At 40.1% G+C, this 19,437-nt stretch overlaps 1 protein-coding gene across 1 annotated transcript in view; it reads right to left on the bottom strand.

Moving 5' to 3' along the window:
• Positions 1-3,717: 3,717 nt before the first annotated feature.
• Positions 3,718-19,437, bottom strand: part of ar (androgen receptor) — a 305,542-nt gene continuing 289,822 nt past the window's right edge. The window contains exons 7-8 of the mRNA XM_041196191.1: positions 9,776-9,933; positions 3,718-3,974 (exon numbers count right to left, since the gene is read on the bottom strand). Coding sequence (XP_041052125.1) covers positions 3,819-3,974; positions 9,776-9,933 — 314 coding nt within the window. The 3' untranslated portion in view covers positions 3,718-3,818. The remainder of the gene's footprint in view (positions 3,975-9,775; positions 9,934-19,437) is intronic.

Raw genomic sequence — 19,437 nt, 5'->3', positions numbered from 1 at the left:
CTGGAAATGTGAAAACAGAAAATGCTTGAAACACTGAGCAGCTCAGGAGCATCTGTGGAGAGAACAGAGCAGTTAATACTTTGGGTGCAGAAATTCTTCAAAAAGATTTTTTAATAAATATTATTTATCAGCCGAAATGTTGATTGATCTGTTCTCTCCACAGATGCTATCTTGATGAGTGTTTCCAGCACTTTCTGTTTTTGGTTATTTCAGAAAGCAGATGCTAATGCATCCACAGTCTAGTCACCATAAATACAGGAAAACACCCAGGCTGGAATGTACTGCAAGGCAGTAAAATGTAAAATTGAAATGATATTAGAAATCATGAAGTTTAATTATTGTACACTCAACGTCTATCACAGCCTTGTAATACACTTTAATTTGTGTTATTCCTTGCATTATACATAAAGGGGAGCTTCTCCAAAATTTTTTGTCAGCAAGTTTTTTTTCTTTGCTGTTGCTACATGTCAAAGTGGATAGTGATGATTCGCAATTTCTGCTTCAAATTATGATCTGACCAAAAGTAATTAAATACCATGTGACTTTTCCAGACGTGGTAGCAGTATTAAATTCACTACACATTGCAGGAATGTAGCATACTTGTTTACATAATGCAGTGCAACTCATCCTTTATGAAGTAACCACCATAGTAGGAATACTTGCACATCATACCTATGATTACAAAAGGATTCGAATAGTGTCCCAATTTCATCCTGTCAGCTTTATAGATTCAGTGACTGCTAAAGTGAAAAATGAGATAAAAATGTAAAACAATGGGGGGAGAATCTGACCATGCCTTGCTAGAAAGACATGCTCCAAGTGATATTATTCCAGTTATAAGTAATTTAAGAATCTTGCTCAATAAGTGCCTGATAGCATTCTAACTCATTAAAATATATTTTCCTTTGTGTTAATTTTTACAAATTTGTAAAGGCACTTTCAATGGCATCTACAAATTTGTGACAACTAAGACAGAGGGAAATGCCAACAATTATTTGTTAACGCTTCAGAGTGAATTTTCTAACGAGGAAAAATATTTAATACATTTTAAAATTGAAATACAAGATTATGCATGTCAACTGCACCTTCCTAACAAGGATAGCTATTTCGGGGAACATCATGGCAGACAACTGTTTAATTCCTATACATTCTGTACTGTCTGCTTAATAGGAATGACTGGATAAAAGAAACATTTTGCTTGCCATAGTGGTGTTTCCATTACGAGACATCTATTGTATGCATCATAATTATAGCCATATTAACATATTACCATTGCTAACAAAGATTAGTACATTTACAAAGTATAACTTACTCATTCTAACTCACCCCATTTTTGAAATATTAGCACCTTCCAATTTTGAGCATTTTGAAAGATTTTTTTACTTGTGACATTCCAAAAAAGGTTTTCAACAAATTTTGCAAATCACTTTCACAGCCTGAAAAGGCCAATGAAAAAAGGGATATTTCAAATTAATACAATGATTCATTTTCCTTATTCCTACCGTACAGCATAAACTGCCACGAATAATAACTGAGTCTAGATGGTTTGTAGTGTTATGAGTCAAAGAATTTAGATATGGTAATATAGGTTGAGTAAACATTAAATATTTATTTATAAATCTTGGACAAAATACACTGGTCCATTCCATAGCTCTCAAAGTTTCCATTTTTTTTTCTGGGAGGACAAAAAACTCTACTCAGCTTAATTATTTTGGGAAAGAAACTGGGAAAAGAATAGTTTTAGGGTTTTATTTGCTCCCATTGCCTACGACCTCCCAGGTTACTGAAAATCATGGATTCAGTGACCAAGTGCTCAAGGAGCTAATTCAAGACATTTTTACGATATAATGCAACCAAACAAAGCAACAAAAATTTAGCCTGTTCTGCTGACAGAACCTCATTCCTGCACACCAAAAGAAAAGCAACAACTAAGTAATTTTAAAATAAGAAGTAAGTCCTTTTAATTTGCTTAAAAATATTAACAAGTGCATTCCTCTTCCCCCTCCCCGTGCCATACAACTTTTTGTTAAAGAATTTGCTTATAGAATTGTACACCTAGCTTTAGCCTGTCATTTGGCTGCACTGAATAAGAAATTTTAATTCAGAAAGGAGTCCAAGCAAAAGCTTGCAATATCCTGGTGCTGCGCACAGATGATGAAAAAATGTTTTGAGGCCTACAGTAGCATTTTTACACAAGACATTTAGTTCTGAAAATACTGCAAATGGAGAAATGCATTGTCTTTACATTTTTACTCTATACTACTGAAGTTTGGAAATTTACACCATTCTCTTTTTTGTAGATACTAAATGAATAATAACATGTTCATATTTCAAAATAAAAAAAGACTGTTACAATTCCACTTTTGAAAATTTTTACTGGCATAGATGTCTTTCTTTTTCAGATGCAAGACGCTTTCACCAAGTGGCCTATATTCATATGTTATTTTGTCGACGAGCAACAAGAGCGTCAATGGTTTTCAGTAAGCCAAATATGGTGCAAGTATGGTAGCATACAGGTGCGCATATTTATGACATTTTTCGTAAGTGCTTATGTATTATACTGTTTGTGTTTTTGTTATGCCTTTGCACAGGTTTAACAAAGTGGTAAGTAAAAAAAAACTAATCAAAATATAAAGGCAGCCAAGAAGATTGCATACCAAAGAAAAATCCTTTCCATTTTTAATTAATAAAAATAAGTAATGTATGCCTTTTAATGCCTGGTGGAGTTTACCTGCATTGTTTAAAGGCAAATGTTTAAGTCACTAAATTTTCATTGTGGCTAAATAAAGTAAAACAAATTTTGGCATGGCATGAGCTATAATTCAAATTTAATATCCAAATATGCAATTAGTATTGTGCAACACTGCATGGATTATCTAAATAAAAGTGTATTACAGAAACCTCATTTAACTTTAAAAAAAAGGCTTTGGTAGATATAAAATTTGGAATTCTGCTGGTTGTTACATTGACCAGGCATAGTTCAAATCCATCGATCGAGCATTTTTGCCAGATGCCAAATTCTGCACAAAAAATGAGATGTGAAACATTTGGGGTCCAAAAATACAAATTTTGTAATTTTATATTTTGAATGTATGTTTTTTTAACATTAGAGAGAAAGAATTATGGTAAATAATTAGATGTAAAAAAGCCTACCAATAAATCAGTATAATGTACTTTTTGTAGTTTTAAAAAAATACATTTATGAATTCAGGAACCACCCAACAATCCTACCATAACACATACTGTTTTCCTGGCATTCAGGAAAGGAAATATTTTAGTGCAAATTTTAAAAAAAATGCAATTTAACTCAGATTTTGCTTTTAACAAAAATGTGTTTTCATAGATGTAATGAAACATGGTGTGAGGTAATATCTAACACCAGGTAAAATTGATATCTGATATGTTTTAAGGATGTAAAATGAAAACAGGTCACTAGGTAGTTTCAAAATAATAAAAAAAATGTAGGTAGCTTTAGGTGAAAATCAGAGAATGAAACTACTCCGAAGGACCAATGAAGAGGTGAATGCAGTTGATTTTCACTGAATTTAACCAAGGTATCAACCAGTAATTGGTGTGGTCCAACATAACAACTAATCAATAAGATTACAACCAGCCTACCTCAGTTTGGTTGTATAACAAGACCAACTCTGTAACTGGGTGGTCAACGGACCACTGGAAATAAAGGTAGATTTTGTACAATTCTTTTTCATTTCTTTATCAGATCAGATGTAGCATTTGACTGAACTGATGATTTTGAAAACAAGATAAACTCTAGGTAGTACAGTTACAGGCAGTATAACATATGTAAGCAATGAATGTCACTGTTCATGAAAAAGAAGCGGTTTGGCCATACCAGCGAGGATCTTTGGTACCTGGGCAGAGATTATTTCTGCCATCATTTCAGGGAACTGGACGCTCAGAGACTGAGACTGAACAAATAGATCGAATGTAAACTGGTGGAGTTTCCTCACTGTCTGTTAAAAAACATAAAAAATATAAACTGATAAAAGAATTAAGTATTAGCCATAACATTTTTGTTTCCTTTTTATTATTCTAATATTGTGATGAATTATAGAGAACAGTGCATATTTGTAAATGAATTATAAGGCACCAGCAGCAAATAACCATTAGGACTTTATAGCTTGTAACAACCACATAAGTGGTCGATCCTCACTTATGAATTCCGTGATTAGATTACTGCCCTAAATTCACATCCAGTTATTTCTTATTAATTAATATCTACATATCAGAGTGTTTAAAGTAGCCATGCAGTTATTTCTTTGACAGAAAAATATTCAAACATTATTTTAATTCCATTTGCTACCGGTGCCTTTAAGCTACGTTTTTTCTTTTATAGTTCCCTTCTTCCATAATCTTCTTGCGCCTTGTACCACGAGGGTGAAAGACCAACAGGGTTGAGAGGTGTTCTCCTGTCAGATCTTTCCAAATGCCACTCTGAAGTTGATCAGCAAGAGGTGTGGGAGAGTCACCTGATCCTCTGATTTTTCATTTCTCCTTTAGGAGAAATGGCTTTTTTGCAGGGTCTCTGCACAGCATCATACTTAAATAAATGGCTGAGTTTGGGAATCACAGTGCGGTGTGCTTGCACCCTACATTCCTACAGCACTTAACACTTCACTAAGCTATGCCTTATTACTACTGGGCATGCAATTAATGAGTTTGGTAAATACCTATCATGTCAATTGTTTACCTGATAAGTTGAACATTAAAAACAGTAATTATTTGTTGTAATGGACCAGCATTGACTGCAAAACATTAGCTTGGATTTTTGCTCTTGTGTCAGGAGTGTAAAGTCGGGAAAATTGCTATCCCTGGAAATAGTGCGGAAGCAGCCACAGGGGCTGTTGGGTGCAGAAGTGGGCTGTGTGAAAGGCCTGGCTCGGTGCTCTGTGAATTGCAAGGCAAAGTGTAAAATAAAAAACAGCCCTCTAGCCCTCACACCCATATCTGCATACTCCTCATGCCCCATCCATTTCAACCCATGCCACCTCATGCCCCCAACCCCCACGGCCTCTCGTATACTCCATGCCAACCTATGCCCCTCTACCCACACCCAATTCCCTTTACAGACACCATACCAACCTATGCCCCTGTACCCACCCCCTTGGTCCTTTATAGCCCCTATGACAACTTAGTGCCAACCCATGCCCCCCTACCTTTTTCCCTTAAACGCTCCATGCCAGCTCACCCAAAATCCACCATGGGTGGACAGTGTCATGTTAAGATGAAATAAAGTTCTAAGGGCAGGACTTTCCCTTTGTTGGTCTGGCGCTGCCACAAAACTGACCGCGATCGGGCCCCGACATCGATTTCACGCTGGCTGGCGAATTAATGGTCAGCCAGCATGAAGCGCATGCTGCAGTGCTGCCGGGGTGGGGTGGCAGGAGGAGGGCAAGTGCGGAAGTTTGCGCATGTGCGCGAGTGCGTGCAATGAAAGCTCCCTGAGACACAGAGCTCAGAAATAAAAAACTGAGCAATGTTAAAAACATGTCCCCTCATGTGACTCTGTCACATGAACATGGACATGTTATAAATGAAATTTAAAACTTTTTATTTAATTTTTAATTACTGTTGGAAACCTCATCCTGCCTGTGGATGAGGTTTCCTAAAAAATCCAAAGGCTGCTTCGCTTTTTCACCTGCCTGCCAACCATAAGGTTGGATGGACAGTGAAAAATTTCATTCAATTACAACTTTAATGGCCTTAATAGGCCTGTTAATTGTTGGCGGGCACGCTGCCCGACTCCCGTGCATTTTCACTGACCAAAATATCGCGCAAGTGCGCGATGACGTCAGGACGATTGCCTGATATCATTGTGTGTCATTTTATGCTCGAACGGGTCGGGCGTGCGCCTGTCTGCTCAACACAAATTTCTGCCCTAAAGCAAGAATTTTCCTGTTGGCAAGCGAGGGCAGGGCCCAGTTGCTGACGTGTAAAATGATGCAGAATGATGTCGGGCATCATCTAGGCGGGATGAGGTTTCATGATTGAATTAAAAAATTAAGATTCACTTTTACTTAAAGTTATGTCCATTGTCACATGAGGGGACATGGATGGTAAATGAAATTTTTGGAAGAATAACTTTTTCACTTTGGGAACTGATCTTCCTGAGGCAGCACTTAGTCTCAGAGAGATCGGAGCACTCCTTCACGTGCATGAGCGAAGGAACGCACTTCCGCATTTGCCATTCCTCTCTCCCGCCCACATAGGGAGTGCACAGCGCTCCCATGCGGATGTCATGTTGGGCGGGCCTTAATTGGCCCACCCACAAAAAATGGCGACGCGCCCATGCCCGCTTTCACACTTCCCCTCCAACAGGGTGGGGGGGGGGGAATTTTGCCCAAAGTGTCTATCGATGATCAGTATTAAAAAAGCACTCTCATTGCTAAAGAAAACAATCAATACATCTAAATACCCTCAACTACTTAACACCTAATTAAAAAGAAACATTTTCTTTAAGTATTTAATCCTATTTAAAAACAAATATTTCCTTCAAGTACTTAATCCATTCTAAAATAAGCATTTGTATTCATAACCCCACATCAAAGACTTTATACCACTTGGAGCTGTTAATCAAACTGTGGAGAGATGATAGGGTTATGAACTCAGTAATGGAGAGCAAATCTTACAATGAATCCTATAACCACAGAATCACACAGTGCAGAAGAGGCCCTTCAGCCCATCGAATCTGCACCGAAACGTGAGAAACACCTGACCTACCTACCTAACCTCATTTGCTAGCACTTGGCCCATAGCCTTGAATGTTATGACATGCCAAATGCTCATCCAGGTACTTTTTAAAGGATGTAAGGCAACCCGCCACTACCACCCTCCCAGGCAGCACATTCCAGACCGTCACCACCCCCTGGGTAAAAAAGCTTTTCCCTACATCCCCCCTAAACCTCCTGCCCCTCACCTTGAACTTATGTCCCCTTGTGACTGACCCTTCAACTAAGGGGAACAGCTGCTCCCTATCCACACTGTGCATGCCCCTGATAATCTTGTAAACGCGATCAGGTCGCCCCTCAGACTTCTCTACTCCAACAAAAACAATCCAAGTCTATCCAACCTCTCTTCATAACTTAAAAATGTTTCATCCCAGGCAACATCCTGGTGAATCTCCTCTGCACCCCCACCAGTGCAATCACATCCTTCCTATAATGTGATGACCAGAACTGCACACAGTTCTCCAGCTGTGGCCTCACCAAGGTTCTATACAACTCCATCATGACCTCCCTACTTTTGTAATCTATGCCTCGATTGATAAAGGCAAGTGTTGTATATACCTTTTTCACCATGCCACTAACATGCCTCTCCGCCTTCAGAGATCTATGGACACATACGCCAAGGTCCCTCTGTTCCTCAGAACTTCCTCGTGTCATGCCGTTCATTGAATACTTCCTTGTAAAATTAATCCTTTCAAAGTGTATCACCTCACAGTTTTCAGGGTTAATTTCCATCTGCCACTTATCTGCCCATTTGACCATCCCGTCTATATCTTCCTGTAGCCCAAGACATTCAACCCGGCCAATCTTTGTGTCATCCGCAAACTTGCTAATCCTACCCCCCACATAGTCATCTATGTCGTTTATATAAATGACAAATAATAGGGGACCCAGCACAAATCCCTGTGGTATGCCACTGGACACTGGCTTCCAGTCACTAAAGCATCCTTCTGTCATCACCCTCTGTCTCCTACAACTAAGCCAATTTTGAATCCACCTTATCAAATTACCCTGTATCCCATGTGCATATAATGGGGTATATGTCAACAGAGTGAAATAGCAAGCACTGATTTCTTTAAACTGCAGTTCAAAAAAAGTAAAGGGTGGGAGATGCCTTGACAACTAACAGTTCCAAAAGGATTTAAATGCCTTGAAAGCTTGACAGTTCCAAGAGGATTTAAGTGCCTTGGCAGTTTTACTGTTCCGAGGGGATTTAAATGCATTGACAGTTCAATGATTTTATCTACTTTTTAAGTGCATTAATGGCTACTTTTAACAAACCCAAAGGGCACTTGACCTCTCCCACAGGGCACCTCACCTATCCCAAAGACGTCCCTGGACCTAACCAAAAGGGTTCCCTATCTTTCCAAAGAATTCGGGTAAGTTTAGACTTTCTCCTGAAGTGTAAAGCCCAGAAGTCATCTTGTATGAAGGCAGCTGCCCTTTACACGTGGAACTGTCTCTGTGAGCCACATATGTACAAACTACAAACTGCCTTCATCTCCCTGGCTAAACTGGTGGGTACTGGCCTCAGGGGCGAGACTTCCAGTTCAGAGCTCTTTTGGCTAAGCTGGAGACTCTCTCCTTCCCATGAAAATTCAGGCCATTGTCTGAAGTTCCAAAGGAAAGATGTGTGGCATGTTGTACCGTGTGTATGCCAACCAGTAAAATTCATCAATATTCTCTTTGTATATTCTATTTTTCTTTAATTGTTTATACATTATAAAGGATACCCAAGAACGCTTTCAGGTAATGTCAGTACATCATCTAACCTTAAAATGAATTTCCTGAAATAACTTCCATGTATCCAATATATTACATATAATATTTATATTTACATGCATACTCATATATTGAGATACAGTTAGGGGTAATTTTGTTCAATTTATGATGCATATAGTGATTGGAAGGGCATTGGAAGAGGCTAGCAGAAACAAAGAGCTCAGCAGGTCAAGAAAATGGCCCAGAGAAAACAGGCCAGCCAATCATGCTCTTCCTTAGTCCACTGTCTTCTCTGCAGCAAATATGGCAGAGACTGCCATGCCAGAGTGTGGCTCCTGAGTCAAGCCAGGCAATGCTTAGCACAGAGTTGACCAGCAAGTGCAAACAATTGTCTTACAAGATGGAAGGGTGCCACCATAGGTTTCACAGTAGATATCCACAACCCAGAAGATTCATGCATTAATATGCAAAAATTCAATCTAGCATTTCACAAACAGGTATTTTTTAAAAAGTCACATGTTTTATATAAACAGATAGTAAAATTTAATTGGGCTGATTGAAATTTCAATGTGGAATCAGCCAGCAGCTGGAGAAAATATATAACTCACTACCTGATCTCCATTCAGCTGGTTATATTGCTAAACTTGAGGGGACTATTTTCCTCATTATCTCAGCCATGTCTCAAAAATTTATGAATTAATCAAAGAAAGGCCACCTGCAAAAATATATCTAATGTACATCTCTTGAAAATACAATTTTCACCACTTCCAAGAAAACACTGAGTTTGATACTACATGTTCCCTCCATGACATTGCTTTTATATTTCTTAGAGCTGATGCCACTATTGGAAACAATTGCCTCTTGCATTTTGGTAGCATTTTGAAATTAATCTACAATCTATGTGTCAAAGTTAGCATTTAAAGTAAATATTTACATTTACTATTTTCATTTTAATTACCTATCCATGTGTAGCTTAATTAGAAAACAGACTGAGCCACAAGATTATTATATCCTGTAAGTAGCCCTGATCATAATTCACTTGTGAGTTATAAGTTTAGCCTATTCATGATGGAAATCATATCCCATAATTTCTCATTGGTAATTGTGTTTTTTTTGCTTATTTTTGTACTTGACCAAATGTAAATTAGAAAGCAAATGCCAACAGTAATTACAAACTGTAAAAATAAACTTCATTGCTACTAACAATACAGGAAAACCTGTAGTCCTACCAGATCCCTCAGTAATAATGCTATGCACTGATTTTATCTGATCTGAACAAGCTATTAGTAAACAGAATCAGAACTTACTATCTGTAGTGAGTCTAGGAGCTTGGTTAGTTGATAAAAACGCTGTGGATTGTGTGTGGCATCCTTCCCTTGAAAGGAAATGACTCTGTCCAGTTCCTGAATATAGTTCATACGCAGTTCATCAAAGTATTTCTGGTTTTTCAGACCTTCGACTGGAACTGATAACGAGACAGTGAAGTTTGGTTTATAAGCTCTCACAGACATGACATTTTAGCAGCATTTATACATGTTACACTATTTCAAATGTATAAGAAAACTTCCAGAATATCATACATTTCAGAAAATACAAACATGTTGACAATAATATTATATTTGAATTATTTTATTAAATTATTTGAAATATGATAGGTAAGATGGTGAGCATATTCAATTTATTTTAGTGAGCCTGTAACCAGTAACGATCATAGCACCTCCACTGGCCAGATAGTTACACAACACCATTAATATTAATATGATTATAAGTCAATCACCTTCTTCCCCACCATAAGTATTGTCCATAACTATCTGGCAGTTGTTCTATGTATATTTGATCACCTACTGAAAACTCTAGGCAGATGTGAAAATCTAATCAAAACAAAATAGAACACTGCAAGATTGCACAAGGGATCTGTTCATATATCATGTACAGCTGTTTCGGCTGTAGCTTCCAAATTGCTCCAGTCATTACAATTCAGTATGCCTTGAGTCACTGCGGTTGTACTATGCAATTTATCACTTGATGCATGTAGATAAAACTGCAATCAGCCTATTAGTTTGTCCATTCTTTAATCGTATGGTATGATTGTTACTTGCTATATCATTTTTGTTTTCAAGGGAGAATTTGCACTTCTTGTGAACACAACTTTTCACAGGGAAGGTAAATCATGGGGCAACATTCTCCCCCCGTCCAGGGGAACATGCAGGAACAGGCACGGGTGGGCTTCCAATCAGCGCCCCCGCTTGGGGGCGCACCACCATTTTACGTGGGCAGGCCAATTAAAGCCTGCCCAGCGTGACATCCACCAGGAAATGCTATGCATTCCCTGTGCGGGCAGGAGATTACCTCAGCCAGAAGTGTGCATGTGCGTGAAAGAGCGCACAGATCTCCCTGAGGCAAAGTGCTGTCTCAGGGAGATTGGCTCCGATTTAAAACTTTCAATAAAGGTGATAAACAAATTTCCCTGCCATGACCCCTCATGTGACACTGTCACATGAGTTGGGACATGTCCGTAACTTTTATTTAAACATTTAATAAAAATTTAAATACCCTCATGGAACCTCATCGCGCCCATGGATGAGATTTCATATTTTTTCTGAAGCCCGCCTGGGCTCCCGGACTGTCCGCCAACCTTAAGATTAGACAGGCAGGTCCATCAATCATGTTAATTAGGTTTTTAATGGCCTTACTAGGCCATTGACAGTTTGGTGGGCACGCAGCTGAATCGGCTGCGTGCCCACAGAACTGAAAATCTAAATGATGCGGGCTGACGCCCGACGTATTCCCGTGTCATTTTACACGGAAGCCAACCGGAAGATGCTGTCCATGAAATCCATTCTCAAATTCCATATATCTGTCTGCAATATGGCAAATAAAATGAACACTCAAAGACACAGCTTGCTACACATAAGTAATGGCATTGATTATTCATTCAATTACTTCAATTACCTTAAATCAAAAAGCAATCTCAGTATCTTGTAAATGTCATAATGAGCAAAACGCACCAGAAGTCTTAATCAGAATTATCCTGTATAACTTACAAATAAAATACAATAATAAAATAAATATTCTGAAATTAAAGCCATTAAGTATGGAGATTATTCTGGGTACAATCACCTCAGTGAACTATAGGTTAGCTTGGGTCAGCTTGTCAGTCATTTCCAGCACAGATTTTGCTGGTCTCTCAAAACTGGGGCTTAATTGTCGGGGTGAACATGATTGAAGTGATAATCAGGGATTTTGCAGAGAAAGCCTCTGTAGTGATAGGCACATAAAGGTGTAATGTGGGACTGAGTACAGTACCGTCCACATAGTGCTGTTAGAATACATAACCTGCACCTAGGGGTCAGTCTAGTATGTAAAAGCAAGCATGGAGACAGCTCCTAGCTTGGACATTTACTGTACCTATATATGTAGTTCCTCATAGTTAATAAATACTTACTGTTGAACTACCTAGGACTACAAATACTTTAATAAGACCTACTGGACTACACCCAATACCTTACAACATGGTGGCAGTGAAAGCAACAACTCAAAACCTCGCAGAGACTACAGAAGAAATTAAAATCCTGAAAAACTGAAGGAAAAATCAAAGAAGCATTATGACCCGAAGGTTCAAGAAGCGAAGGCACAGAAGGAAATAGAAGGGACAGTAGCAGCGTGGATACACAACTGGCGGAGGGATAGGAAACAGGGTAATGGCTAATGGGTATTTTTTGGGCTGGAAGAAAGTTTATAGTGAAGTTCCCCAGGGGTCGGTATTGGGACCCTTGCTTTTCCTGAAAGATGTAAATGATCTAGACCTTGAAGTGCAGGGGACAATTTCAAAGTTTGCGAATGATACAAAACTTGGGAGAATTGTAAACTATGAGGAGGACAGTGTAGAACTTCAAAAGGATACTGACACATTCCTGAAGTGGGCAGATAGGTGGCAGATGAAGTTCAATGTGGAGAAGTGTGAGGTGATACACTTTGGTACAAGGAACATGGAGAGACGAGGTATAAAATAAAGGGTATGATTCTAAAGGGTGTGTAGCAGTACAGACACCTGGGTGTATATGTACATAAGTCATTAAAAGTGGCAGGACAGGTAGAGAGAGCTGTTTCTAAAGGACACCATATTCCAGGCTTCATTAATAGGGGCATAGAATACAAGAGCAGGGATGTTATGATGAACTTATATAAGACACTGGGCACACTATAGGAAGGATGCAAACGCATTGGAGAAAGTGCTGAAGAGGTTTAGGAGAATGGTTCCAGGGATGAGACACTCAGTTATGAGGAAATATTGGAGAAGTTGGGACTATATTCCTTGAGAGCAGAAGGCTAAGAGGAGACTTAATAGAAGTTTTCAAAATTATGAGGAATGTGAACACAGTAGATAGGGAGAAGCTGTTCCCGCTCGTAAATGGATGGAGAACCAGAGGGAATAGTTTCAAAGTGTTTTGCAAAAGAAGCAAATGCGAGGTGAAATAAAAACTTTTTTACACAGCAAATCGTTAGGGTTTGGAATGCACTGCCTGGAAGTATGGTGGAGACAGGTTCAATTGAGGCATTCAAGAAGGTATTGGATGATTATTTAAATAGAAACAATGTGCTGGGTTACAGGGAAAAGGCAGGAGGTTGCCTTTGAGGAATGCTGAGAGAGCTGGTGCAGACACAATGGGCCAAATGGCCTCCTTCTACACTGTAACAATTCTGTGATTCTGTGAAATCACCAGACAAAAGCTCCAAAGAAAGGCTTAGAAGCTGAAGGTGGGGATTAAATTCCTTGCTGCAGCAGAAAACACCACCCATGAAAGTCCAGCTTCAATACTTAGAGGGCAGAATTTTGCCCTTGACGGCCAGGCAGCCGATCGCTGCCGCCGAAACTGGCCCCGCTGCCATTTTACATCAGCGGGTTGCCCGACGGGAAGCGCTATGTGCTTCCTGTGGGTGGGGATTCCCCAACTGCGAGAGCGTGTTCTTTCATGCACGCAAAAGAGCGCACATCTCCCTGAGGCAAAGTGCTGCCTCAGGGTTATCGCTGAAAAGTTGTCAAAGATTAAAAATAGAACAGTAAAAAATTCTTTAACATGTCCCCTTCATGTGAAAATGTCACACGAGATGGGACATGTTAATGAAGTACACAAAACTTTTAATAAATGTTTTTAAGTCCGATATCAAACCTCATCCCGCCACTGGATGAGGTTTGTAAAAAAATCACTTACCCGCCTGTCTGTTGGGCCCGTGCGCTGAGCCGAAGTTCACACAGGCCCCTCAAAATCCTGGTCAGTTGGTGAGTTAATGGCCTTTACAAAGCCTTTAATTAATGGTGGGCGTGCGTCGCACTGCATAGCGCGCCCGCTGACCTAACTACCATGATGCCGCGCACTGACGTCGGGACACTTGTGTGACGTCCGCGCGCAAGATTTTCAGTGCTGGTGTGCGGGCTCTGCCACCCACACATCAGCCAGAAGATTCAGCCCAGGGTGTGCAGTGTCAGCAGACCTAGCAGGGGTGAGCTAAAAATTTAAAATTCTTGCAGAACAAAAGCCCTGCAAAAAGTTAAATATGGCAGTGGTCAGAAATTGCTGATTAAATCACGCTCTGAGAAACCAGATTCCCAAGCCTGCACCTGAAAATGTGGTGGCCGAGCTTGCTCCCCAAAAAATTTGACTAAAAATTAATAGACACTGAGTAGGAGGCAAAAGCCAGGATTCAATGCTTCCATAACCCGAGAACATAGCGCTAAAGCGGGGAAGACTACTCAGTCGATGCAGGCAGCCATTGTTGAAAATGCTTAAATGTTGAGATCTTGAATGCCACCACTGGGGGAGCCCGTCAAAACCGACAAGCACAGGCAAACCTTTGTGCAGAGGCGCCATTTTGGATTTTCGAAAACCTCTTAAAACTGAACCTGCAGATCAATTTGGACTTATCCAAGGTCCAGCTCAATCAGAAAATTGGGGATTTTGGGGAAGAAGATTCCTGAGATACATGATTGCTTCAGATCTGGATAGAAAGGCAGAAGCTGAACAAGTTAACACGTTAATTTATTTGGTAACCCTGACAAGCAATGATATAATCACTGGACAAGGGATCAAAGCATCATCTGCAAAATTTAATGAAGTTTTAAAATAATTCGATGCTTACTTTAACCTCAGAAGTAACAAAATCCTTGAAAGGTTAATAGCCATCTCACAAACTTTAAATTGGACCGGGAGTTAGTGTTACGGTTCTATTGGACAAAGAACAGCGGCTTAGAGACCTCTGGATATGAACAACGGGACATACCACTTTATGGGCCTTTTCAGTCACAGGCATGATTCTAGAGCCATGAAGGTATGACAGCAAACAAATCTTCAAGTTGATGTATGTCATCTGAAACCAGCCTTTTTCTTTCTTGAGCAGAGATGCCTGTTTAGCCCTGAATCTCCTCAAAATGGCTGATCTCAAGACAACTACTGTCATAAATTATACAGAATGGCAACTTCCCAAAAGCTCCAAGAAAGACTCTTTCGCGTGGGACTTCAGCAATGAATTGTCTTCTCTCTTTGCAGAGCAGGTTTGTCCACTTTCATTACAAGTGCCAAAAACCCCTCATTGGTCAGACCAGCCATCCACTCAGATGGTTACCATGATACCTCAAGTAGATAACAGTTAAGAAAGGAACCAGCAACGAGAAGAGGCTCAAACTCTGGCTCTGACGCCAGATGGAGAGATAAACCCTGAGATCACAAAGCAGATGCTGCAATCCCCAGCCAGCATGATAGTGCCACAAATGATCCTGGAACCAAGTAGCAGCCATTCATTGATGACAGCACACCACACAGCCAAACGCAAAGGTGAGCTTACTACCAAGTCACACCCTCACAACAGAAAGAGCCATCTTCCATCCCAGAGTGTGTCACTGTGAGCCGCATGAAGGAAGAGAAAAAAACACTATAGAGGTGAGTCCAGAGTATGTCTGCCCCATAAAAAGTGGGATAAACCAACTGCCATCTATCACTATAATTGGGGAATTGACAAAGTGTGATTTAATGCCAAAGAACAGAAAAAGAGGATGAAAAGACACCCAGGTGCCAGAACAACCTCCAATTCAACAAAGTTTACCTGCAGCCAAAGGGAATTCCTCCAACAGCAGTAAGAAAAAGATATGGGAGTGTTACAGGGCCTCCAGACTGCCTGAGCCAATGAACTCAGAGACTCGAGGGAGGGATATTGGGTATTGATGTAATATGTGGGATAAACTGGGATAACTTGTAAGTAGGTTGGATAAAGACTGATGGGAGGTGTAGTATAAGGGCCTGGCACTTAAAGGCTTAATATGGGAATGAGTACAGTACACATGACCCACACCTAGGGTTCAGTCTAGAGTTGTACAGAGTTGTGTGCAGAAGCAAGCATGGAAGTAGCTCCTAGCTTGGACCTTTACTGTACCTATGTATATAGTTTCTTGTAGTTAATGAATATTTACCGTTGAACTGTCTAAGACTATGAATACATTAATAAGACCTACTGACCTACCCCCAATACCTTACAACAGCCTCCCTGAGGGAACAAGGGAAGGAAGATAACCTGTTCAGACAGCACACTTCTGGCAGAGGTGGCCAAGCCAACCTGCACATCTCCCCCCTTGAATAAAGTGTACTAGCCATCATGTGCTGGGCCGAGACATGGCTGTGGTGGCCAGCAATGATTGAGACGTTGTTGCACAAGGTTTCTTCACACCTTATCCATTTTTTCTCTTAATGCTTCTATCTTTCCTTATACAAGCTGCATGACAAATTGCAGTTGCTTTCAACAGCCAATTCTTCCCCTCTGCTCTTCCTTTACACTCGCTTTCATTTCAGGTATTATTTAGTTGAGAAAGATGTGGCCATTATTTTAGCCTAGTAAATCTTTCACCAATGTGATGACAATCTGTTGACCAAATTAATTCAAGATGTACAGTGAATCTACATAACTCCTACTCTGCAATTTACTACAATTGGGCCAATTGTTATTCCTGGGTTAATAACCTCGGCAGAGACAAAACTCCCAGAATGTAAGCTCTGTTTGAGGGAATTATTGAAAGGATAGATACTAATTTCAATTGCAACATGGACATTGATTTTCAAGTGACTTCATTCATTGGGTGGGTGGAGTGAGTCCATTACTAGCCTGCGAAACTACACCGAAGGTCTGAACCATTTCCATAGAGGAGGCTCATTAACGTAGCACTGGTGAGTTTGCTGAGTATTTAGGCTGATGATCGGCAATCAATGACTTCTCTGTGCAACATTTTTGGTATTTTACCTTTCTCTTTAAAGGGTAGCGCCAAGTGACCACTTGAGGAATAGGCTGAACAATATAGTAGGATTTTTTGAGAATTGGAGGAGTCTTCATGCACTTCATGCCCCACAAAAATTGTTTATAAAAAACTTAACTGGAGCATTTCTACATTCTTCCAGTAGTTCTTTTTAAGGCAACTGGGATGACCATTTAACTTTTCATTCTAGTTTGCAAGGCTAGAGCAGCATCTACGCCATGTAATTTGGCTTTAAAATTGTGCTGGGTTCATTGGCTCCTGATTTGCATAAATTAAATATGCTACAGTTTTTTTGGAAGGAATTGCAGAACGATTATTCCCAACCTATTCCCAAATTACAGAGGACCAAGCATTGGTGGGCATGGAATGGCAATATGATTTTAATTTTTCAAGAGCCTTATCCCTGCTGAAAAAGGGAACAGTACCGAGATCAAAAGCGTAGTCTTCACCCAGTTCACATAAAGAAACCATCTCATAAGTTGACATGGAGGCAGATTGTCTCGAATTCCTCCAGAAGGAGTTATATAGATTTATGGGAATGATAGATTTCTAGTGAAGAAGTCTCCATCATTTCCCCTACTCTGAGATTAACTAGCGCATATCTAATAATCGTATCTATACAATATAAAGAAAAAAAAATGGCTCATGTAAGCAAAAGATTGAGTTGAGGGGCTACTGCTGGCAGAAAGAGTATATTTTATTCCGCATCTAACGTGTTGTTATACATGATAACAAGTACTCCATTGTTCATATGTGATGTCTCTTCATCTTGACAGACACAAATAAAAAGTACCAAAACAGTCATCTGGCAGTATAGAACTTAAGTATCGCTGACAAAAGAGACATGTCGAAGCTTTTCATCTTGCACTCATTAGGGCATGCTTGGTAGTTAACTGTCAGTCATCAGTTAACTGGTACATTCACCATGATAATGCCTCTACCAATCAGAGTTCACTCACCAACCAATAAGCACTCTATTCTCATGAAGTATAAATTGTTGTTCCCTTTACATTTGGTATTTACAGATGACCTGATGAGTGCAAGATGAAAAACTTCGACATGTCTCTTTTTTCAGCGATACTCAAGTACCAAGATCTTCCTCAGAAGGAGTGAGTTTATTTTTAAAGTTTTGAGGCATCTTGTTTATATCTAATGCTTCAAAGGGGATGGATTTTCGCTACCAAGGCAGGTGCTCGAGTCTGGAGATTTCCTGACTCAGCAGTCCCACCTTGGCATAAAGTGCCTCTTTATGTGCTATTTTCACTCTGGGTTGGTAGCACTGGATAGAGTCTGGCCTGCCACCCCAGCACATGGATTAAAGGTGGACACAGGAGTGGCAGACTGCCGATGCAAACTGATTAAAAGGCCCACCTCAATTCTCTGGCACTTTGTCTTAGTTGTTTGGTTACATTTTAGGCCCTGTAGCCCTCACACCCCATCACCCCCACCCACTCCCCATGCCACCTCCATGCCCCATTCCAACTCAATGCCAACTCATGCCCTTTACCACCCTTAATATCACCCTCATACTTTCCATTCCAACTCACAGCCATTGCATGCCCATTCAACAAATGTACACACAGAACCAATGAACCCTATAGTAACAATGACGTGTAAAACTGCTTAGAAAAAAAACACTCATTCATTATATTTTAAAAAGTCTGGTGTTCTTACAACCCTATAAGTGTGACAATCAATCAGACAATTAAAGTATCAATAACAGAAGCTTTAAGCACTTGACAACTCTGTGCAAATAAACATTGAGACGTTGATAAAAAGGATTACAGAAAAAAACTTACTATAAACTCATTTAGATGTCAATCAAACAAAGTCAACACTTCTCTGCAGTTGTGTAAACAAACTAACTCACATAATCCTTTTATAGCAGAGTCTAGACTTTCAGACATGAATGCGCATTCACAAAGAGGGTCTTAATTAGGCTCAATAACCTTGAATGCCATGACCAGTACACAGGGAACATTGAGGTTTGTAGGGTTCATTTTGCTTCCGTGCAGCAGTTGTGACCCTTGATTGTTTGAGCCTACATCCCATTTCACATGGCTCTGTAAGGGTCAGATGGCAATTAAGACCAACTGCACTGCAGCACCAAAACTTAATGAATTCTCGGATACTAATGTATGTACATCTTTAGTAAAGGAGCAAAGCTTTTCGTAGTGTGTCCTTGAGTCCAGAACTCAACTGAGCCATGCTCTCCATGGTTTGAGCAGGAAATTAATATGATGCCCCTTCAATTGGCCCAAAATTCTTGTGCTGAACTTTCCCACATGCTCTAAGACACCTCCCCTATTGGTTTTCTCAAGCTTGGTTTGCCAACTGTGTCATTCATTGATAATTATGAAAATGGAGCTCTTAGCTTTTGTATGTGAGACCTGCTTCCAACCTCTCCCTATCACCCACCAAGTTCCTCCCAGTCACTGCTTCCTAATTCCCATTCCTCCTGTCACTATCCAGCTTCCCCCGTTATCTTTGAGCCCATCACTTTTCATGTTGATATTCCTGTTCTTCCCCACCGCCCCCCAAACCCTTCAATGTTGATGTCCCCATGTAATTTGCCGACCTGACCCCTCCCCTTCTCAAGGCCACCATGGAAACACACCCACTATCCATGGAAATCGCGGGTTTCCCGGGAATGCAGAATTAATATGGCGGGTT

This window comes from Carcharodon carcharias, chromosome 9 (assembly GCF_017639515.1).
Source record: "Carcharodon carcharias isolate sCarCar2 chromosome 9, sCarCar2.pri, whole genome shotgun sequence".
Classification (NCBI taxonomy): Eukaryota; Metazoa; Chordata; class Chondrichthyes; order Lamniformes; family Lamnidae; genus Carcharodon; species Carcharodon carcharias.
This window is presented reverse-complemented; position numbering and strand designations above follow the sequence as displayed.